General features: G+C 40.9%; 1 protein-coding gene across 1 annotated transcript in view; it reads right to left on the reverse strand.

Annotated features, from left to right (window-relative positions):
• HECW1 (HECT, C2 and WW domain containing E3 ubiquitin protein ligase 1) overlaps nucleotides 1-23,882 on the reverse strand; it is a 400,133-nt gene that overhangs the window by 68,188 nt on the left and 308,063 nt on the right. Inside the window, exons 16-19 of the mRNA XM_042963608.1 lie at nucleotides 19,265-19,404; nucleotides 17,386-17,507; nucleotides 14,438-14,623; nucleotides 3,590-3,724 (exon numbers count right to left, since the gene is read on the reverse strand). Of these exons, the coding sequence (XP_042819542.1) occupies nucleotides 3,590-3,724; nucleotides 14,438-14,623; nucleotides 17,386-17,507; nucleotides 19,265-19,404 (583 nt within the window). The remainder of the gene's footprint in view (nucleotides 1-3,589; nucleotides 3,725-14,437; nucleotides 14,624-17,385; nucleotides 17,508-19,264; nucleotides 19,405-23,882) is intronic.

A 23,882-nucleotide genomic window follows, 5' to 3' on the forward strand; every position in this document is an offset into this window, starting at 1 on the left:
TGCTAACTGAAGTCCCAGGTACCCCTTCCTTTGCACCTCTTGACCACCTGAAGCTTCTTCCCACACGGTGTCCATTGTCTTCTGTCTCTTTGCTACTTCCAAGGCCTCCCCACCTTATACCTGGTCTGTGGCAGAGGCCCCTGACGGGTCTTTCTCTCCCAGATCACTCTTTGCCACAATCCTTCCTCCTCTTGGCCATCATTATCTCCTTTCTAAAATACTAGTATACACTGGACTGGGACTTAGGAGATCTGAGTTGTGGTCTTGAACTCCCTGTGTCACCTGAGTTTTTGGTATTTAAGTTTACCTGACTTTAAAATACAATTCCTAACTAAAGTGGCATTGCCACATGGGAATATTTAGAAATGCTTAGGGGTATTTTGTTTTGTTTTTTGTTTTGGTTGTCATAGTGACTGGTGAGGTGAGGGCACTCCTGACATTTAATGGATGTGACCAGGAAGAAAAGGTCCAGCAATGACATAAGACAATTCTACACTTCACAAAATTGTCCTCAAAATGCCAATAACCTTCTCTTCTTGAGGGACAATGGGCGACTTGATCTCTAAAGCCCATTTTTATACAAAAACCATCATATTATTCCTCTCAATTTCATTCAGTGGGCTTTTAAGAAAGTGCCAACCATGTGGCATTCAAAACTTAACAAAAACCAAGACAAAAACCAAGTGGAAATGGTATTCTGGTCATACCAAACTATTTGTTGTGTCTCTACTGACACTTCTCAATCCTACCGCTGCATCTCTGCTTATGCTGTGTCTCTGGGGGATTGCCATTCCTCTTCCTTTGTTCCTTGCTAGATTCTACCAATTTTCTAGGGTTGGGTCAAGTACCTTATTTTATTTTATGTAAAAAAAATTTTTTTTAACGTTTATTTATTTTTGAGACAGAGACAGAGCATGAATGGGGGAGGGTCAGAGAGAGAGGGAGACACAGAATCAGAAACAGGCTCCAGGCTCTGAGCTGTCAGCACAGAGTCGGAACTCACAGACTGCGAGATCATGACCTGAGCTGAAGTCGGATGCTTAACTGACTGAGCCACCCAGGTGCCCCAAGTACCTTATTTTAAAGATGCCTTTCCTTGGCCTCTTTTGAACTCCTATTGCATTTGTCCTAACATCTCTCTTGGCACTCAATCATATTCTAATTGTTCTTGTTACTTAACTCTGTGTTTTTTTGGCCTGGCTTCAAACATAGAATATAAAATTCTCCTAGGGAGGGATCATATCTCATACTTCCTTGCATTCCACAGTGCTCAGAGCAGGCCATGAACTTAATCAATGTTTGTTGAGCAAAATCACATCACGGCAAACACAATTAACCTTTCTCACTACCCCCTCCCTCTGTTTTTATATCAAGATCCTCCTATCTTCTCATTCCCAGGCTGCGGGCTCTCTCAGCAGGAGGAATCAGATATTTGTTTTCATAGAGGCTGGGTCTTTGTTTTCTCTGGTATGCTGCTTCTAGATCAGATAGTCTCTGCCTCCCAGCTTTTTCTCTCTGTTGCTTTTCTTGGTTTCTCCCTGTGTCAGTGCAAAGGTACCAGCAGAGAGTGGATGCACAGGGGGACGGGAGGGGTTTGAAAACCTGATGAATTGAATCAGTTGGCGAGTGGATGAATTAGGAAGAATACAGATCACTGGTACACATTGATGCCCTTTCATTGTTACGTATTACAGTCTTTCCGGACTGATGCAGGTGGTCCTTTGTCATTAATGTTGATATTCAGTGTAACTGGGCTTGGGCTTTTCAATTGTATTAAATGAATGTTTTAGAACTGGTAATGCAAGTGGTACTCGTGATCTTAATCTTGTTTCAACAGAAATGTTTTAGTACTTGTATTTTCAAGTTAATTTCTTATAAATGTGAGAGATCTATATCTTTAGGGGGTTCATCTTACATTTGAGTAATCTACATTTTTGTTTTATTGACACTGAATCTGTAGTACTCAGATTCTTTTATCAAATGTAATTACTCTATATTAACACTGAAACTGCCTTAATAAAATTAAAGAATTTTAAATAAACAGCATATTTCAAAATTTTAAATAAATTTAAATTTTAAATAAATTTTAAATAAACAGCATATTTCAAATTGATGAAGAGTTTGGAATCTATCCACTATTATCTCATAAATGTTGTACTTTCTAAAGTATTGTAAAAATGCCACCAGAGAAGGATACAATGCATGTTGAGCTGGGAAGTCAGGGCACTGTTTTCCATAATCTGTGAATGTGCCTGCTGCTGAGTGTGTGTTACCTGAGCATCCTGACACCCACAAAACCCTTGGGGATGCATAATATGCCTTCTCTGCATAGTCACATACACATTTTACATCTATGCAGAAAGGAAGAATTAACATGTTTTCAGCAGTTTCCTAAAACAATACCTAAGATGAGCCATGAAAGAAAAATTCATTTTATCACTCTGGCCTTAAATCGTGAATGCCCTTGGTTGGAAACAGTTATGCCTGTCAGAGCATTCAGATGATTTCCTTAAAAAGTAGTAAAGTGGTGCCGATACACCAGCAACAGGCCCTTCCCCTGAGACTTATGTTTGCTATCTGGAGTCTGCCAGGTAGATTGTTATTTTACCCATTTCTCCTGAGATGTTCACTCTAGTTCTCCCAGGAATAACTCTTGGGGATCAGGGTGGAAGAGGGGGATACACACACACACACACACACACACATATTGTATATACAAGACATATATATACACTTTTTTTTCCTACACTATTTATTCATTTTTTACTTCATTGTAATCCAACTCTACAAGCTGTTTTATGAGAAGTGGTTCTTAGCACCCACATCTCCTGAGATCCTGGTGATTTTTATGAAAACATGGTACCGATACTTGGGAAATGTCAGTCAGGACAGAAGAAGGGATTTGCTTGTAATATTGCCAGGAACTGACTAGAAGTAGGAAAGAGCTATGTTTTGAGTTTTGGCTTGAGAAAGGAGGCCAGGAAAGGGTATGGAATACAGAGATAGCAATTCAGGAAGGCAAAGAACATCATGTTTTAAGATGATGTTTTTCATCTTTTCAGCTTTTCATGATTCAACGGAAGGTGACCACAGGCAGGTAGGAGAGAGCACAGGGTAGGATGGGAACAGAGTACTCATGTGCCTTGTTGATTTCCCCCAATCTTTAGTTCATATATATAGTATTGATGTCTTCTCCAGGATCTATGAAAAGCCAGAAGTTTAATGTCGGTCACACACTGTATGATCTTTTAAGAATTCACATGTGACTGGAAGGCCTGAGGAAGCACAGTTCCAACCATAATGTAGGGATCTCCTGACCCTGCATTTTCAATTTCCTTTAAGCTAGACAGATTTTTCGTAGTGACAACTGTTAGGACAAAAGGGAAGGCAGAAGGAAGGCGATCTGAAGATGGGTCTAGGGAGTTCAGTGGGTGTCCCTGACTTATCATTCTTCTACAGAGCAGTGTGGATATGGCAGAGGCCCTTGAGGAACAGGCAATCCTAGATCCCAACCATTAAAACAGTGCTGGCCCCACTAAAGGAGGGGCCTATGGAACTGTGAAGGTGGCAGGGGACCTGGGGGTGTTACCTCTCCAGCGCTGTAACTCCGGAGCCTCTGGAGATGCTGTCGATGTGTCAGGTGATTGGGAAGGCGACCGTTCTGAAGAGGGATTCGGGGGTCAATGAAAGTGGTGGCTCGACTATTGTGGTCCACGAAAAAAGACTGCAGACAGACCAATAAAAAAGAACACTGCGTGAGAATGAGCCAAAATGAAGTCAGTAATGTAAGGGAACGCGACGGGGCTCAGTCTTCATGTTTATTTCTGTCCCTCCTTTTTATCTGCTCAAAACTAGACTGAAGACTGGGGCACTGTGCATCTGTTTGCTCAGTAGTTGAATGAAACAATACCAGCCATTGATAAGCACTTTACAGTACACAGTTACAGAGTCATGATCACAGCATTTTATTCACGATGGAAAAGAAGAGAAATGGAGACTTTGAGACAGTAAAATAACTAGTAATTAATAATTTGTGAAGCATTCTATTTATTTTTTAAATAAATGCTCTTTTTTTTTTGGTTAAAGAATTAGCAGTCTCCCTGAGAAGAAACTTTAAAAGGATAAAAAAGTAAGGAGAAAGCCAAAATCATCCCAAATGTCACAATCTAAGGGTAATCACCAAAATATTTTGATAAATTTTTTTCTATTTTTTCTTTTCTTATGCAAATATACAATTATTTACATCTTTTCCCCACATTGGTACTTACAATTTTGTTGGAAGAATTTTTTCACCTATTATTTTTTTAGCATTTCCCTAAGTTATTAGACATTCTTTTAACACAGAATTTTAGTAAGCATATGGTATTCAGATGGATGCATAATAATTTCAGCACCTTCTTTCATTGGACATTTTACTTTTTTACTGCTTTAAAATAATGCTTCAGTAAACACTCTTGTTCATAAATCTTTGCAGTATGTCTGATTACATGTTCCAATATATGACAAAAGTTATTCTTTAAATCTAAAATTACTTCTCATAAAAGAGAAAATTAATACTTTCTTTATAATGTCATGAAAACATATTTACATCTCTAATTTACTAAAACTATGTTTTATTTTTAAAATATAAATGTGTACTTAATTTTTATCATGTACTTGTATAGCATTTCTTAAAATAATCAACTAAAATTTCTCCTACAAACTATTGGTTAATGTACTAGAGATAATAGATTTACTAGTAGTAAATGAGCCTTACATCTTTGGGAGAAAACCTACTTAATTGTGGTGGGTCACTCTTTCAATATACTATCTAATTCAACTTTACTTTCATTTATTTTTATTTTATTTTATTTTACTTTTTTTTTAATGTTTTATTTTATTTTTGAGAGAGACAGAGACAGAACATGAGTAGGGGAGAGGCAGAGAGAGAGGGAGACACAGAATCTGAAGCAGACTCCAGGCTCTGAGCTTGTCTGCACAGAGCCTGACGCAGGGCTTAAACTCACGAACCATGAGATCATGACCTGACCGAAGTCGGACGCTCAACCAACTAAGCCACCCAGGCACCCCTCAACTTTATTTTTTAATATGAACTTTCTAGAACTCAGGTGAGTTTTGCCTACAGTTCTGTTTTGTTTTTTTAAATCAGATTTCCCTACTTTTACTCGTATTCGTGTGTGTGTGTGTGTGTATTTAGTTTTACACAGTTTTATCACCTGTGTAAGTTCACGTATCCACCACCACAGTTATTGAATGGTTCTCTCCAATGAGGATCCCTCATGTTGCCCCTCTGTCACACCCATCTCCCTCCCTTATTCCTCCACCCCTCAATTCCCAGCCAATCACTGATCTGTTCTCCATTTCTGTAATTTTGTCACATCCAGAATATTCTATAATGAAATCACACACTATGTAACCTTTTGGGATTTTTTATCCCCCCACACAGCACAATTCCCTTGAGCTTCATCCAAGTTGTTGTACCAATAGTTTGTCCTTTACTGCTGAGTAAAATTCTACGGTGCAAATTTACTGAAATTTGTGCCAATGATTTTTGCTTTTTGTCTGGTTTCATTAGCAAAGATATGACTGCTCCAAAAAATGAACTATGCTGTTTCTATTTCTATTTTTCCCTTCACTATGGAATAGATCATAAAGAAACGTGGCACTGGGCAAGTAATTCATTGTTGCATTTTCCAATTTATTCCATAAGTCCACTTGATTTCTTGTATTTCTTGAGTCAATTTTTAAATCACATATATTTATTTTTAAATTATCCATTTCTTCTAGATTTTCTTTTTAAAAAAAAATTCTTTTAACATTTATTCATTTTTGAGAGACAGAGCACCAGCAGGGAGGGGCAGAGAAAGAACGAGACACAGGATCCGAAGCAGGCTCCAGGCTCTGAGCTGTTAGCACAGAGCCTGACACAAGGCTCAAACTCATGAACTGTGAGATCATGACCTCAGGTGAAGTCAGACACTCAACCGACTGAGCCACCCAGGCACGTCATCTTCTAGATTTTCTAACTTTGATTTCAAACATTTATATAAGTAGGTATGCATTTTCTCTTTAAAATTTCCCTGCATCTCTTATAACTCATTCCTTGTTTTTATTTATTATTTTCCTTAGATTGATTTATTTCTCTTCTAAAACAACTCTTACCTTTATTTCTTATACTGTTTTCCAGTTCATGAACTTCTGGGTTTTTATTGTCACATAAATTTTGGAAATAAATTTTTGCTTCAATTACTGTTGCTTTTTAACCTTCTCTAAATTATTAATTTGAAAGCCTGTATTTTAAAATTTTTCTTGTTTGATAATAAAAACCAATGTGCAAATCCTTTGAGCACAGTCTTTCTATATCACATTTTATTAAGTACTGGTGATATGCATTTTCAATAATTTCTCAATGGTTTATAAGTCTTGATTTTATTTAAAACCCAATAGTCATGAAGAATACTGTTTTGAATCTCCAAGTGGCAAATAGTTGGTTTTTGATGATTGTGTTTAAAGTTATTGTTTATTTTTGTTGCTGTTTCAAGTTTTTATTTAAATTCCAGGTAGTTAATATACCGTGTAATATTGGTTTCAGATGTAGGATTTAGTGATTCAACACTCACATATTACACCCAGTGCTCATCCTAACAAGTACCCTCCTTAATCCCCATCAACCATCTAGCCCATCCCCCACCCACATCCTTCTATCAACCCTCAGTTTGTTCTCTACATTTAAGAGTCTGTATTATGGTTTGCCTCTCTCTCTGCCCCCACCCCCCACCATGTTCATCTGTTTCATTTCTTAAATTCCACATACAGTGAAACCCTATGGTATTTGTCTTCTTCTGACTGACTTTAAATTTGTTGTTTAAAATTTAGCTCTATTACTTATGGCCATGGAATGCAACATGAGTATTTTATGCTTTTTTGTTTCCTTTGTGTTACAAAATATTATCCCCTAAAAAAATGTTCCATAGGATCTTGTAAAGAAGTTGTAAACTATTTATTCCTTATTAAAAAGATTGTGGTAAAATGTCCAAAACACAAATTTTGCCCTTTTAATAATTTTTAAGTGTCCAATTTAGTGGCATTAAGTACATTCTGAGTGTCATGCAACGATCACCACTATTCATCTCCCGAACTTTTTCATCTTCCAAGACTGAAACTCTGTACTCATTAAACACTAACCCCTCATTGCCTCCCTCCCCCAGCCCCTGAGAACTTCTATTCTAGTTTCTGTCTCTATGAATTTGACTACTTTTAGATACCTCATGTGAAATATAATACTTGTCCTTTTGTTTCTGACTTGCTTCACTTAGCATGTTTTCAAGGTCCATCCATGTTGCGACATGTGTCAGAATTTCATTCCTTTTTAAGGATGCATAATCTTCCACTGTTTGCACATAGCACATTTTGTTTATCCATTCATGTAATCTCTATTTTTTCCACCTTTATTGAGGTACAATTGACAAATAAAATTGTATGTAATTAAGCTCTATGTTAGCTCTATTTTTAACAAAAGTATATATGTTCCATTAATACAAAATTATTCAAATCCTGACTTATTTCGTCTGCTTGTCAAACTGATGGATATAAAACACATTTTCCTATTGTGTATTTATTTCATTTCCTTTTGTATTTCTCTTCTAGTTTTCTTCATATGGTAGGATGTTATTTCACTCATAAGATATATGATTATTGTAACTTTATTTTAGTTGTGCCATTGATTAATATAAAATCTTACTTTGACTCCATTTAATGGTTCTGGATTTGAACTCTCCTTTGTATGATATTAATATACCGCCACTGATTTTCCTGTTAATGTTTTCCAATTCTATTAATATTTATTCTTCTATTTTTTAAACTCTCTGAATCATTTCTTGGGTATGTCTTTTAATAAGCTGGATCTGTTTGTTACTAAATCTGAAAGTGTTTTCCTTTTGGTATGCAGGTTTATCCTATTTCCATCTACCACTATGACTATTATGCTTGGCTGTGCTTATGTTATTTTATTTTTATTATTTCTGATTTCTTTGCTTCCTGGTGGATTTTTTGGTGTTTTACTATGTAAATTGTATTTTGTTTGATTTTATTTTTGTAGGAATTTGAAACAGCAATCTTGTTTTCAATGGTACAAATAGTTGCCTTTTAAGTTGATCAAATAACTATATTTAGCCCTTGTTTTTCAAATTATCCAATTTGACTTCTCTTACACTCAACTGGGGACTTAGCACAACCTTCTTTGCCCCGTTCTCTGGTCCCCTTTCTGCTTCCTTGTCAATTTTATTCCAGGCTAGAGATATGATTCAGATTGTCTTTATACATTTATTCCATTTTCCTTATACATATTTTCCCATATTTTATTGAGTCTTTTCCAAAACATTTTAAAGCATTTTAAAATCAATTATTTGTATTAATATTCCTGTATTTGATTGATTCACTACCATAGTCCATTTATACTATGTTTTCCCCATTATTGATTTCTTGTTCTGCTTCATTTGTGAGCCATCTGGAAAATGGCTTTTGGTGTTTACTTCGGACAGGGAAAAGAGGATGTGAGCTCTGAAATTTTTCTAGTGTCTTCACACTTGAATGACACAATTTCTGGATATGGAATTGTGGGGCTGTAATATTTTCTCACCAATAACTTGTACTCTTTGCCCTGTGGATTTCTATAGTTGAGTTGTATAAATGGAAAATTTTAAGCTTGTCTTATTTTTATCCTTTTTTAGGTGACTTTCATATTATCATGGCTATACATTGGTAAGATTTTTTTAAATCTCCATCTACACATTCCAGAGTATGTGTAGATATAGAATTTATTTTAATTGATTTTACTATAACTCAGTGAGCCCAATTAATCTGCCTACTTGAACAATTTATTTTAGAACAGAGTTTTATTTTCAATATTTAATTAATAATTTAATTTAATTAATATTTATATTTAGTATTTAATTTTTGCTGCTGTACCTATTATTCTGGTTTCTTCTTTAGAAACATCTATAGATCATTCATCAAACAGAGATGTTTATTGACTGCCAATTATATGCTGGGAATATTCTAGGTCCTTGAGGTTTCATCAATGAGCAAACAAAGATGCCTTTTCTCAAAGAGCTTAGAATTCTGCGAGGAGAAACAGAGAAAACAGTAAATCTAACAAATACATAAATTATATGGTGGAACACATGGGTTAGAGATCTTGGGATGCTTTTTGTATTAAATTAGGTGGTTAGGGTAGGCCTTGCTGAAAAGGTAAGATTTGTTCTTTTTGGTTTTTACTTTTTTTTTTTAACCTTATCCCTCTTTGTTTGCAATCTGGTTCCCTCCCTCACTTTGAGGCTAGTTTCCATGTCCTATATCAGTGATTTGATTTTACACAGCATCAGTTCTGCTCTGTTTTATCCCTATGCTATTACACTTTGCTTTCCTTGCAATCTTAAAACGTTTATTTTGTCTGATTTTTCCTTTTTAATGTTTATTTATTTATTTTGAGAGAGAGAAAGAGGAGTGAGCAGAAGAGGTGCAGAGAGAGGGAGGGAGACAGAGAATTCCAAGCAGGCTCCAAGCTGTCAGTGTGGAGCCTGATGCAGGGCTCGAACCTATGGACTGTGAGATCATGACCTGAGCTGAAACCAAGAGTCAGATGCTCAACCAACTGAGTCACCCAGGCGCCCCTTTTACTTCCTTCCTTCTTTCTTTCTTTCTTTCTTTCTTTCTTTCTTTCTTTCTTTCTTTCTTTTTTAAATAGTAAGAACATGTAACATAAGACTTACTCTCTTAACAAAATTTTAATTGTACAGTATTAAGTGCACAGGATGGAACAGTACTGTTAACACAATGTTGTGCAGCAGGTCTCTAGGTCTCTAGAACTTACTTATCTTGAATAACTGGTAAACTGCACCTATTGAACCTGAACTCCCATTTCTTCCTGCACAAGTTGCTGGCAACCACCATTGGGCTCTGTTACCCTGAGGCTATTTCAGATACTTCATATAAGGGGAATTGTACAGCATTTGTCCCTCTGTGACTGGCTCATTTCACTGAGCATAATGTCTTCTAGGTTCAACCACCTTGTAGCATGTGTCAGAATTTCCTTCATTTTTAAGGTTGAATAATATTCCACTATATGTATATACCATATATTTTTTTATAAGTTTCTGAATTCCAGTTGATTTAGTGTAATATTAATTTCAGGTGTACAATATAGTGATTCAACATTTTCCTATATCGCCCAGTGCTCATCACAAGTGCACTCAATAATCCTCATCACCTGTTTAACCCAAGTCCCCCACCCACTTCCCTTCCACTAATTATCAGTTTGTTCTTTATAGTTAAGAGTCTAGTTCTTGGTTTGCCTCTCTCTTTTTTCCATTTGCTCCTTTGTTTTGTTTCTTTAATTCCACATATGAGTGAAATCATATGGTATTTGTCTTTCTCTGACTGACTTATTTCACTTAGCATAATATTCTCTAGTTCCACCCATGTCATTGCAAATGGCAAGATTTCATTCTTTTTTATAGCTGGGTAATATTTTATTGTATATATACACCATATCTTCTTTATCCATTCATCAGTCTATGGACATTTGGGCTCTTTCCATAATCTGATGATTATAGATCATGCTGCTATAAACATTGGGGTGAGTGTATCCCTTTGAATTAGTATTACTTTGGGTTTAAATACCTAGTAGTGCAATTGCTGGATTGTAGGGTAGTTCTATTTTTAACTCTCTGAAGAATCTCCATACTCTTTTCCAGAGTGTTTGCATCAGTATGCATTTCCACCAAGAGGAAATGCATTTCCAGTGCAAGAGGGTACCCCCTCATCCACATCCTTGCCAACACCTGTTTAACACTTAGGTCTTAATAAAAGATGTTACCTGAAAGATGCATTATGTACTGTGTAGTTTCACTGAATTAAAAGCAGCTCTATTCCCATATGCTTGTACACATAAGTTTACAAACACATCTTTTTTTTTAAAGTTTTTATTTTAATCCACTTAGTTGACATTCAGTGTAATATTAGTTTCAGGTATACAATATAGTGATTCAACGCTTTCTTACATCATCTGGTGCTCATCACAACAAATGCACTCCTTAATTCCCATCACCTATTTCACCCATCCCCCCACCCACCTCCTTTCTTATATACCACATTTTCTTTACCCATTCATCTGTCAATGGACATTTAGTTTGTTTCTGTATTTTTGCTATTGTGAATGATGCTTCAAGGAACATGAGAGTTCAGATAGCTCTTTGAGACTTTGATTTCAATTCTTTTGGATATATACTCAGAAGTGGGATTACCAGATCACATGGTAGTTCTTTTTTCTTATATCTGCTTCTTCTCAGCTTTTTTTTTCTGTTTGTGGCTGCTGCTTCTCACTCAATAGAAGTCAAGTTCTCCTAAACATTTTGTGGATGATAATCAGATACCTTTGAAATGTTTCTGTTTTCTGAAGAATATTATACTATGAGATATATTTTTTCTCAGATAAAGATTCTGTTTCCTTCATGTCGTAGTTTAGTCTTCATAGGCTCCTTTTAACTTTGCTGTTTTGTGTCCATTCCTTTGTAGAGGTTGCCTCTGCCTCATCTGGGCCCCAGATAGGGCCCGCAAACCTGCCCTCAAACCTGCAGCCCCACCCCGTCTCTGGTGGATGAGCCCCCTCATCGGCTCAGGCCTAGACCCACTTGAAGCCCACACACAATCTCTACCGAAGTTGGTAGGAGGCTGTGTCCATTCCAAGACAAGAGATGAGTCAGATGCCATTTGGTCCTTTATTCCAGTCCTCTTGAAGTGGTGCAACTCTCAGAGGTCTGTCCCTGTCACCCTTTGTGGGGATGATCAAAGACCCCAAACAGCTGGTCCTGGTCCTTCTATTCCTACTACGGTATACACTAAAAACGAAGGCTGTCGTCTCTGCATGTGTTAATAAAGCAAGAAGCAGATGGGATGAGAAGGTGATGTGGCATTCTGGAACCTGCTCTGGCCATCTATGAAGATGGCTTTTGCATAGAGAGCTATCACCACACCATTTCTCGGTGAGTGGGTTTCCTAAATCCCAGGCTCCTTTGCAGCACATTCTTTCCAAGTCAGAGGGCTGAGCCTGTAGGATGTAGTCCAAAAATATTTTTCTCAACCTATTCCCATCATTGATGGGCTTTAGCAATGAGGTATTCTCGCATTCTTCCCAGTTGCCAGTCTTGATGTTGGATTTTTGTGTGTGGATATTTCCCACAGCATCAAGAGGAAGAACAGCAGATATTACTAATCTGCTGTATTATCATAGATTCCCACATCCACTTATTTGCTCTTTACATCTGGCTATAAAATCATGAAGGCAGGCATTATTACTGCTATTTTATGATAACGTGGGGCTCAGCTATAAAGGGACTTGCCCCCAGTCAACGTGTTTAGAATGGGATGGGGCAGCCTTTTACACATCCCCCTCCTCCTATTTTCCCCTCTATCCTCCATTGTTGCTCTTTACTCTGTGGGTTGTGATGACACATTTCTTTAAAAAAAATTTTTTTTAGAGTTTGTTTATTTTTGAGAGAGAGAGAGAGAGAGAGAGAGAGAGGGAGAGAGTGGGGGAGGGAGAGCAGAGAGAGAGCAGAGAGAGGGAGACACAGAATCTGAAGCAGGCTCCAGGCTCTGAGCTGTCAGCACAGAGCCCGACGCAGGGCTCGAACTCACGGACCGCGAGATCATGACCTGAGCCGAAGTCGGACACTTAACCGACTGAGCCACCCAGGCTCCCCAAGCCCTTTCATTTTAGATGCAGACTTTTTCTTTCTTTTTTGTATATGATACCATCTCACTAAACAAAATTAGGGGGGAAATGTTTTTCCAGAAATATGCACTTCAAGATGACTAAAATTCTTGGTGCATGTCTCAGCTGCTGTGCTTCTTTGCTACTGTGATGACCAGGAGGCCACGTGGACCACGGAGGACCAGGACTGATGGCACTGGGAGGGGGGTTTCCCTGGCATCCCACTGGGCCTCCTGCTGTTTGAACCCTAGTGTGAGAGCTGCAGTCATGGCCTCATGGTGATCTGAGTCTAAGCAAGGTGTTTGCATGAGCATGGGCTATTTGCATAATACACCATAGTGACCCCTTCTGTTCATTGATTCATAGTGGTGTACTCTTCGCAGCTTGGTTAACCAATAAATGTATCTGGGGCCACCACAGACCACTGAGATGAGGCATGCGCACCCCAGCTCTGATGAGATGCTCCTTTACTTTCTGTTCCGGCTCAGGCTTTATTTCCCACCCTAACACACATTTCCAAGTCCTCCCAGCATAAACCACTGTCATTCTCCAAGTGGAAGACACATATGGTAAAAGAGGAGGTCCCGAGGAGCAGATTCTGGCTATGGTGGCCTTTCTACTACACAAAGCCACCCCTGCCCCCTATCCCAACTGTCTTCCAACTCATCCAACCACACAGGAGCCGATCAGACAGTCTTATGGAACTAACACACTTGCATTGGTGGAAATCCTTTCTCCACACACTCCAGAGAGCCAGATTCTGAGACATGCTAAGGGTTTGTGGGGAGGAATTTGTGGACCCCAGGGGACAACGATGCCCTATAAACCTACTTTGGGGAACTGCAGCTTTGCACATTGACCATCACAGGGCATAGGAACTGTGTAATGTAGTTTCCCCCCGAAACATGTCTTCTGACAAAATTTCTGATTCCTTTGACCCCAAAAAAGGGAGGGATTCTCCCTTCCGCAGATCATAAAGGAATACACAGAGACTATTCTTTAATAAACAGTTAAGCCTGTCCTATGAATACCTTGATGTCACTGATAGTGATTAAGAAAAAAACATGTTTGTTTTAGCAAACTCAACTACGCTTCCAAAACATCACTGGGAAAGATCAATTTGGTTAAGGTCACACGAAGGCACAATGCAAGCCAATAACATCACATGGGCCTAATACACCCTACCTGTTTGTCAGGCTGTTTTAATGAGAACTGAAGGCTTATTAGGAAAATCACAACAAGTAATCTAATAATGTCACTCCCATTTAACTAATAATTTCATTCCCTGAGAGTTAGCTGTCTAAGGAGGCATAACAACAGAAAGGTCATTGAACAGACTCTGGTTTCAGGTTCCAAACCTAAATTTAAAATCATGGAAACAATAGTTCTCAACTGGGCATAATGATTATACCCTCCAGGGGACATATAGCAATATCCCAAGTTGGTGGGGATGCTATTGGCATCACTGGGCAGAGGCCAGGGATGCCGCTAAACTTCCCATACAGGATGGAAACCCTGCTGTGAATAGTTACCTCTCTCTTCTTCCTGGTAGCTGATGGCACACCTCTGAGACACAGACTTTCCTGTCCTCACAATTTCCCTGCTCACTTTCTCATGGGTTTTCTCTTTCACATAAAGAGCCTGTTTAATGACAGGCACACTCACCTTTCCCTGCTGGTCCGTTTTGATCTCCCAGCCCCGGGGCAATTCCAGCCGCGTGTCTGCAAACATGTTGATGAAATTCACCAAGTCACGGTTGTGCTGGTAACGTTCAAAATTGCGAGCGTCCCGCCGGACTTTCAGAATCATGTGCTTTAAGCAGGTGCTACTGGTGAAGACTCGGTAGGCACCCTGAGAGGGGGTCAGGGACGATTTGGGTGGGGTGTGGGAGGAGGTGGGTAAGAAAAACACAGACCAAGTACACTTTGAGTGCCACGAAGTGTAACCTGATAGCTAACACAGTGATTTATTGTGAGCCTTGAGGGGGAAACCTCAGAGGTGGAGATCTTGCCCCCAAATTAAATGTGCACCGTAAACACACATGGGCCTGTTGGCAATCTCTACCCAAAGCTCCTCTGCAACCTTGGACACTGTCGACCTCCGGGTGCATCTCAAAGGCTCTCCTGCCCCTCGTCCCTCCTCTGTCAGTCAGCACCGGACTGGGCTCTCTTGAGTCTCCTTCCACCGTTGGGACCATTGCTCCTCTCTCCTCCACCCTTCCTTCCTAGTCTGCACAGGTCTGCCCTCCCTCCTCTTATAGGTCTGTAACAAGGAGGAGTAACTTAAGGTCCCTGGGGATTTAAGGCTGGACCTTTGCGTGTGGACGAGTTGGAGATGAGAAGACAGGAAGAAAGTTTCAGGAGTTTGCAATTGTGCCAAATTGTGGGAAATAAGTTTAGGAATTCCCTGACCCTGCACTGATGGGTTAACAAGGCATAAAGAATTACAAAGCCATAGGATGCTCACACCCAAGTTTGGGTAAACAAGATTAGGTAAATAGGTGTAGAGAGGGCCGGGCAAAGGCCCCAGTATAGAGAGGGTGGGGCAAAGGCCCCAATGCAAAGGTATATGAGGTAAATAAGATTAGGTATTGAGGGTGGTTACACCCCCCAATTTAGTACTATGGCAGAAAGCTGCTTTCACAGGAAGGAAGGACCAGATTAGGTAAACAGGTAAATAGGGCTATAGACCTCTGCTGGATGAAGTTGCTCAAAGCAGAGCTAATTAGCAAAATAAAGGCACCTTGTTGACCCTGAGGTAGCATGCTTTAGCTTTCTTATCCCCTGGGGAGCTAAAATAAACAGACACGGCACCTCATGTCTTCCGTTAACAACCATCTGCCCAGCACCAGGATTTTGTTTTATATTGACCCAAACCTCTAACACTGGATATCTTCGAAGCCCCCTTTCCCTCACACCCATGAGTTAATGTTCACAGATTTACTGTCTCTTTGTGTATGTCCGTCACCACGTTTGTAAGACTTCTGATCCTAATAAAAACAGAGCAAGGACGCTTAATCTGGACTCTTGTCTCCTCCTGGACATTAGCCATCTCGAATTTTAATCCTGTATCCTGCTTCCTTGCTGGACAAGAAAGAACTTTAGAACCAGAGTCTACGACACCAAATGGTACACAAGGCTGGTGTGCATGTGGTGAAAGCAAACACTGCTTGCTGGCCCAGTGCTCCAGGGCACCAATATCCAGCATCTGTGTCCCCCTTTGTGACTCATCCCTGTACTAGTGGGCAGATGCTCTGGGTCTAACAATGGATGTCCCAGTGGCTTCTCAAATATAACCTGCTAAAAACTGGTCTCCACCCCAGCCATAGCCTCTGTCACCTAATCAAACAATTGCACCTGCTAATGGAGACACCCCCTAACTCAGGTGCCCAAAGTGGAAAGGACTCAGACTTTCTCCAGTCCTCACTCCCACCACTCCTCCATCACAATTGTCCCCCTTTCCATTCTCCTGGCCCCTTCCTTAGGGCGGGCCTCCATCATCTCTCACTTATGAGCCTGGATCAGCCTCTAGCCTCACAGCTCCTTCATCTTTCCTGCACTTCTGCTCGAGAAGATGTTGAATCAAACGTTGGACCATGTGACACAAATGCCTAGGACTGTTGTTGGTTCCTTCCCAAGTAGAGCCAGGCTCCTTTTCATGATTTACCCTGTGTGTTGCTACTCATTCTCCAGCCCCTCTTCCCAGCTTTGTGGGTCACCACATCCCACCCTCACAGACCCAACCCCCAGCTGGGTTGGGTCACAGCTGTGTCCTTTCTCCCTCTCTCTGGAGCTTCTCCCCACCAACTTTCAACCTTTATGACTCAATTCAGCAGTTGCCTCATCAGGGATGGCTCCCCTGTGTTATATCTCCTGTGTTCTCAGAGCATTTCACTCCTCCCTGAGGTCAGGCCCTGTCCTGACTCATCACGCTGGTCTTTGTACATGTCTGTTGCTGCAGAAATTGGGCAGCTTGTACCGTTCAGGTGTCACACTGTCTCTGTAATGCCAGCACCTAGGTCTGTATCTGTCCACAGAAAATGTTTGTCAAATGAAAGGATTAATGAATATAGTGATAGCATGTCATTGCTTTCCTGAAAATACAAAAAAAAAAAAGAAAAAGAAAAAAGAAAAAGAAAAACTGTATGTAAAACTCACATCAAATATAACTTAAGCATGATACTTAAACAACTAGTTTTATTAAAAGGAAAACTAGATATTTATCTAGGAGAAATCTATTTCAAAATTTCTTTAATGAAAGTGATTTTATAATATAATCCAGGCTGAAGGGAATCTGTCAACTTCAGAATCTTGTTCCTTTAAAATTTTAACAGTAAGAGAAACATGCATTTACTTCTGAACCACTTTCACTGACATTAATACATTTGAGCCTAACAAAATTGAAGAAGCAACAGCATGGCCAATCCAGCTTTTCTCCTTTTTGGGAGACTCACAGAGAACAAAAACAGTGGGCTGAGGTGTTTTTTTTTTGTTTTTTCAATCTTGCCAGGGTTAAAATGCTACCCTCTTTAATCTATCAAACAACTTTGCAAAAGAGTGTTTTGGGTTTGATGGGAGCCAGGTGGGCTCTTTATGGCGTTCTGGAGCACTTACATAATTGGCATGTAGTACAGTGAAAAACTCGGGATTGGTAATGAACTTCACTGCTGGGGACTGCAGCAACAAGGTGATTTTTTGTGAGTTCACTGGAGAAAGTGACCCTTCTCTCCTCAGATCTGGAAAAAAAGTGAAGCAAAGCAAAGGATGCATCAGAAAAGGCATTTCAAATACAGTGCTTCTCTCTACAACAGCAGCACACAAACCTTCACCCAGACAGCTGGAACAGACTGTTGTTCTGAATGGTGATCTGATCAGGTGTCACAGTGACAGGAGCAGGTGTCGTATCACTTTGTGTGTGCCAGTTAAGAGTCATTGCTTCCTAAGAGACCTTCTGCATAACTTCAGTTAGGCTCAGGTCCTTGAACATCTTGTCCCTTTTATTACAATGACTTTACTTCTTATTCTCTTTATGAGTTGCTAACCATAGCTTGGCTGTTTGCAGGAAGGAGCACAATTCTTGCCCTCCCTGCATCCACACCAACCTGTACAAGACTGCAGCTTCTCCCCTTGGGGAACTGGGGTAGCCTTGTGCCTCTCCCCTTGGTGAATTGAGCCAACCTTGTACCTTGCATTAAGAAACAGGATTTGGCAGAAGTTCTGAGCCAGGGTTACAAGAAGTCTGTGTGTCCCCACTCTCTCTGAGAACCCTGCACCTCCGTGAGGACAAGCTTGGCCTACCCTGGTGCAAGATGAGACACTACGGGGAATAGGGACAAGCCGGCCCAACTGAGGTCCTCTCAGGCCGGCCAGCCAGTGGCTAGTTTGATAGCTGACCCAGGATGCATGCGTGAGCCCTGCGGAGCTCAGCGCCAATGGCTCACCTGTGGGAAAGATGCAGGACTGGGAGTTTAAGGTACTACACTTTGGGATAGTTTGTTACACAGCAAATGCCAAGGGATCTAATACCAAACTCAGAAAGAAATTTTCTGTTTATTGTTTTCCTAATGTTTTTAATTACTCAACCACTTTACCACATCTCTCCCAGAGGTCGAAGAAATTAATAACAGAAAAACCTAAGCCAGTTAGTTTAGCTACCATATGTGGTAAAATGAATAGAATGGATGCAGTTACAATTGTTGGTGGGACTGTGTACACACATGAAAATGTCCACTAATCTGCATCACTGTAGGCAGCTGCGAGCTGGCAGAACGGGAGGCACATTCCTGCTTGCTCACTGCTTCCAGTGTGCTGTCATTTAACCCAATTTAAGAGAGAGGGGATTATTAGGATGTCACCGTGATAAGCTTACGTCATCACGGGTATAAAAAGCTGAAGGCAGTCTCCTATGCCTTTCGAATATTCTTGTCTGAGCTCCACTCAGGCAGATTCAGAGACATGAAAAGCAGACCCCTGGCAGATGCCTCGCCTACAGTATTAGGTAAACAGACTCCGGGGTGGAGTGCATCAGGTAAACTCTCTGGAAAACCTCTTTACTCCAGGTTGCCCCCTCAGGGGGAATTGTATTTTATTCTAAATGCAAACAAATAATTATTCCTAGTGTTGTCATGGGGCTTCTTTGAAGTAGACTGTGAAATTTCATTGCATGTTTTATCTATAAGTGGAAAATCCTTAGGACACCAACAGATAAATTTACTTAACAAGAAATGATTAGGCCACTGAACAAATTGCCTTGATGCACAAGTATGAGTTCTCTTACTGTGAATTCACTTCTCCTTGATGTTCCTGGTAGGAAACTCCTGTCTGTTTCTCCCTGCTGGCACCAAGCCTCTTTCCCCTCCACCCTGACCTCCCCAATTCCATTCCCAAGGCCCACTGCGAGGCACCATCCCACAAGGCAGGGCAGGGGCTCACACTCTCTGTCACACTGCCGCTGAATGCCATCCCAGGAGTCTCGGCCCCCCTCCTCCCATACCTAAGCTTGATTGAGAAGAGTCAGCCTCTGAGTCGCTCCCACCACCTCCACTGCCTCCTGTTGGGACCTGCTCACAACTTTGGCCTCCAGAATCTTCTTCTGGTCTCTCTGTTGCAATGGTTCGCTGAATATTTTGATACCTTTGCATCAGAAAATGGAAAGACAGGAATTAACTTTTGCTTATTGGCTTGTTGGGGGCTGATGTTCTGAATCAGATAACTGGAGAAATCTGTGAAGAATTGTCTTGGATGTCAGGAAAGAAATGCTTAAAATTCCCATAAGATACCAAAACAATTAACAAGACAACTATCTCTGGATGGCTACACTTCTTTTTGTTTTGTAAACTGTGATGAGTTTCAAGTATAGTGACATTTTACACATCAACACAAATAATAACTAGTCACAAAAACAGCCTCTGCCCTGCATTAAACAAAACCAGGCTAAGTCCAAAATAATGGTATGGGAAGTAATTTAAACGTTGTAACTAAGATATCACATTACCTTTACGTTATTGTGACAAGTCTACAAGCCAGAATAACAGTCCTGCTCACTTACTTTTCTCCGACAGGTAACTGATACCACGGGCAGGAATTGTGGAAATATTAAATGTTAGACACATGCTGGCTGACAAATGAATGTTTTCTGCTGATTTGAAGGCTCATTTTATTTTTCTTCCCCAGTTGGGGAATCAGTCAGTTGGCAGTTGGCCAGGTACTTGCTAAATATTTACTAACTCTTCCAATATGCCCAGGCTGTATCCTGGACTTTTAGATCAAAGTCAGGATGAGAATAGGATATCACCCTCTGAACATACATAGTCAAGACAGGACAAGGAGGGGGACAGAATATAAGCCATGACTCTAGCAACGTGAATTAACTGTCCTGATGTGTAAGACATAGATGCGGAAACACCTAGCTGCATGTATATATATATATATATATATATATATATATACACACACACACACACACACACATATATATTTTAATGTTTATATATTTATTTTGAGAGAGAGAGAAAGAGAAAATCCCAAGCAGGCTCTGGGCTGACAGTGCAGACCCTGATGCAGGACTTGATCCCATGAAGTGGGAGATCATCACCTGAGCCTAAATCAAGAGTTGGACACTTAACTGACAAAGCTACCCAGGCACCCCACCCAAGCTGTATATATTTTGAAGTCAGTGTGAACCTTTTGGGAAGCTTGTAGGGAAAGAATGTGGACTACCATGCACAGAAGGGTTCACCTGGGGGACTCTCAGATGCGTAGGGGTGGCATCAGGGTGTGTGGTTCCCGGGCGGTACTAAGGCATCGGGGGGGGGGGGGGGAGGTGGGGAGTGCTGACAGGATGCCCTGGCCACAGTTTGAATGTGATTCTCTAGGCACAGAGTTGCCAACTTGACCTGTGTCTGAATCACCTGCAGCTTTGTTAAAGCACAGATTGCTGGCCCCCCCTCCCAGAATTTCTCGGATCCAGAAGGTCTGGGGAGGGAAGAGGCAAGAGTTTGCATTTCTAACTCATTCCCAGGTGATGCTGATGCTGTTGGTCCAGGGACCAATTCTGAGAACCACTGATGTAGGGGCTGGCTAGCTGCTGAAAAAGAGAGAGAGGCTGAGCTATGCACTGAGGATGATGATGCCATCTGGGTGGGGAATCCATTGGAGGACGAGAGTGTGAATTAGGGAAAGCAGCTGGGAACCAGCCACAGCAGCAGTCTAGGCTGGAGGTGCTAAAGGCTTGGACCCGGGCAAGGATGGTGGGTCATGGTGGCTCTGCAGGCATGCTGCTGGGGCGGAGGGGGGGGCACCCACACACTGCAGGGATACTAAGATCTCCTACCTCTGCCCCCAAAATCCTCAGAGAAATTTCCTAAACCTCCCTGCCCCTGATAGCCTGCTCTGTGTAATTCACGCTGTGTTTTGTAGGCAGATGTCCAGCTGTGTTGTTCCCCTGCTCTCCTTCCTCCATGCCGGGTAGCCTCCTTTTCCTCCCCATATAACCTCTGTTTTGCCTAATGTCTCAGCCTGCTGAGGCACATGACCAGGATTCAGCTTCCCTTTTCCTCAAGGCACAGCCTGAATGGGAGAAAAAGCCAAATTCAAGAGAAATTTAGCCATAGAATTTGTGTGATTTTACAAGTAGACTCAATAGGACTTGGGGCCTGCCTGGATGTGGAGGTTGAAGACAGAGGACACAGTTGTGAAGGCAGGTGAAGGAGTCAACACTTAAGAGGAGGACAGGCAGGTGGGGAGGGAAAATTTGGTGTGGATTTGGATACTTGACTTGGAGGTCGTTAAGATCATACAAGTGACAACAGCCAAGGGAACGATGGTTGCTGTATGAGTCTTGTGCCCAGGGAAGAGATATGAGGGTAGAGGAAGAGGTATGAAGAGGAGGAGAGCGAGAATCTGGGGAGCAGTGAATAACCAGGTCTGCAAATGCAGTCTAACATGGGGCGAGGGGGACGTACCATGATAGACAAGGTCTGTTGTGGCAGGGCTTCTGAAGACCAGTGACCTCTTTCCCTGACCTTAAAAAAGAATTTTTTTCTCAAGTGTGGTCTCTAGACTGACCACTTGGGAGAAAATCAGCTGAGTAACTGTTATAATCGCAGATATTGAAATAAAATTGAAATCTGCATTTCTAAGAAGTTCTTCAGGTAGCATTACCTACATCTACATTTAAGAATCACTGGTTGTTTCTTTACATTGTATTTTATCTAGAGAGGCTCAGCCACTCACTCCTGACACCTGTCAGAAGACACCTTCGCCTGTAGCAGTTACTGTGAGGCATTCCTGAGAAGGCCTCTAATAAGAAAACATGGAGGGGGCAGGAATGAGCAAAGAATTGTACAGAGAAATACCCATGTTTATTTACCCCCTTGTGGGGAAGGTCAGGAAGGATGGCTGTCTGAGGTGTTCTCTTTGTTGGAACTCAGGGAGTGCCCCATGGTGGGAGTAAGTGTGCAACTTTGACCAGGGGAGGCATGGGGCCTGCCAAAGATCAAGGGAGCTGCTGCCGGGAGGATCCCCTAAATGACTCATGGCAGGTTGCATTTTCCAAAAATGGTTCAATAATATTTTTAGTCCCACATGCTCTTCTAGAACCTTCTAGACTCATCTCTTAAGAAGTAGAATCAATGCCCCCTCCCCTTGAGTCTGGGAAGATCGTGTGGCGACCTTGACTAACTGACAATAATGTAAGTGACAGTTTGTAATGGAATGCTGTAGGCATGCTGTGAGGAAACCCAGGCTACACGGAAGTCCACATGTAGGTATTCTGGCTGACAGTCACAGCTGAGGTCCCAGCCAACAGCCAGCATGAACCTCCAGATATATGGGTCACCAGCCCCAGCCCACTCTTACTACAACCATAAGATACCCCGAGAGAAAATGGCTTCACTGAACCCAGTCAACCATGAGAACAATGACAAGTAACAATAATGATAATAATAATGATGGTAGCAATAAATTATCATTGTTTTACACCACCAGGTTTGGGTGGTTTGTTACTTGGCAGTAGATACTCAGAACAGAGCTTAGACAAACAAAGTTGTAGCCTCACATTTCCTTCCCAAAGAGCAGTGACCACAGAAGAGAATTTTAATGAACAAATATGATCTCATTTGATGATGAAGATGTCAGTAATTTCGCAACCTGCTGTGTCCGCAGTTGGACCTTGGTTGTCTTGTGCCTTACTGCCTCAAATTTCAGGTACCACCCTGATCTTTGCTGAAGTATAGGGGAAGTTTTGGGGAAGAAGGTCACTCAGCAGTTTGTGGAGGGATCACTCAGCAAGGGCAGGTTGGCAGCCTTAGAGGCTTGCTCTGCTTTAAAGATGAGAGAGGGAGTCAGAAAGCAGGTTCTCTTACATTTCATCAAGAACCATCCTTCAGTGTCATCACTGACTTTTTTTTTTTTTCAGCAAAAGGCCAAATTTTATATAAAGAGTTTATGGAAATTGGTAAGAAAGACAACTGGAATATCTAATTTATAAATGAACAGCCCTCCCCTCACAGGCACACACAAAACCAAACAAGGAAAAAACCTTCCAAAACCAAGCCAAAGCAAACAAAACCCAAACAAAGCCCAAGAACACACAACTCTCAAGGGAGGAGCTACACTTGGTAAAAGAAAAGCTTAAGGAAACAAAAGTTGACTCTCCCTGTAAGAAGTGAAACTAAAGAAGAACCAAAATACCAGGAGCACCTCTTAAGTCAACAAAAACATACCAACAGACAAGACCAAGTAAAGCTATTGTTGCTGGCATACTGAAACCGCAGAAACACTTTAAAAAACATTTAGGCATTGATATCAAATACCAAAACCACAGTGATCCCCCTTGGCCTGCTCTTTTGGAACTATAACCCCCAGGAAACATTCTACATAAGACAATACTAATATTTAACAGGAACTTTAGCCTCATCCAAAATAGTGATAAAAAGCAGCGAGGAAAACATCCAATAAAATGGCAAATTAACTAAAGTACATCCATTCATTGGAATACTACACAACCATCTAAATGATACTCTTAAGGCTATGTAGCAATAGGAAAATGCTTATAGTGTGGCAAGTGAAATGTGAATATAAAACTAACTATATTTTATCATCACAACTAT

Source organism: Panthera tigris, chromosome A2 (assembly GCF_018350195.1).
Source record: "Panthera tigris isolate Pti1 chromosome A2, P.tigris_Pti1_mat1.1, whole genome shotgun sequence".
Taxonomy (NCBI): Eukaryota; Metazoa; Chordata; class Mammalia; order Carnivora; family Felidae; genus Panthera; species Panthera tigris.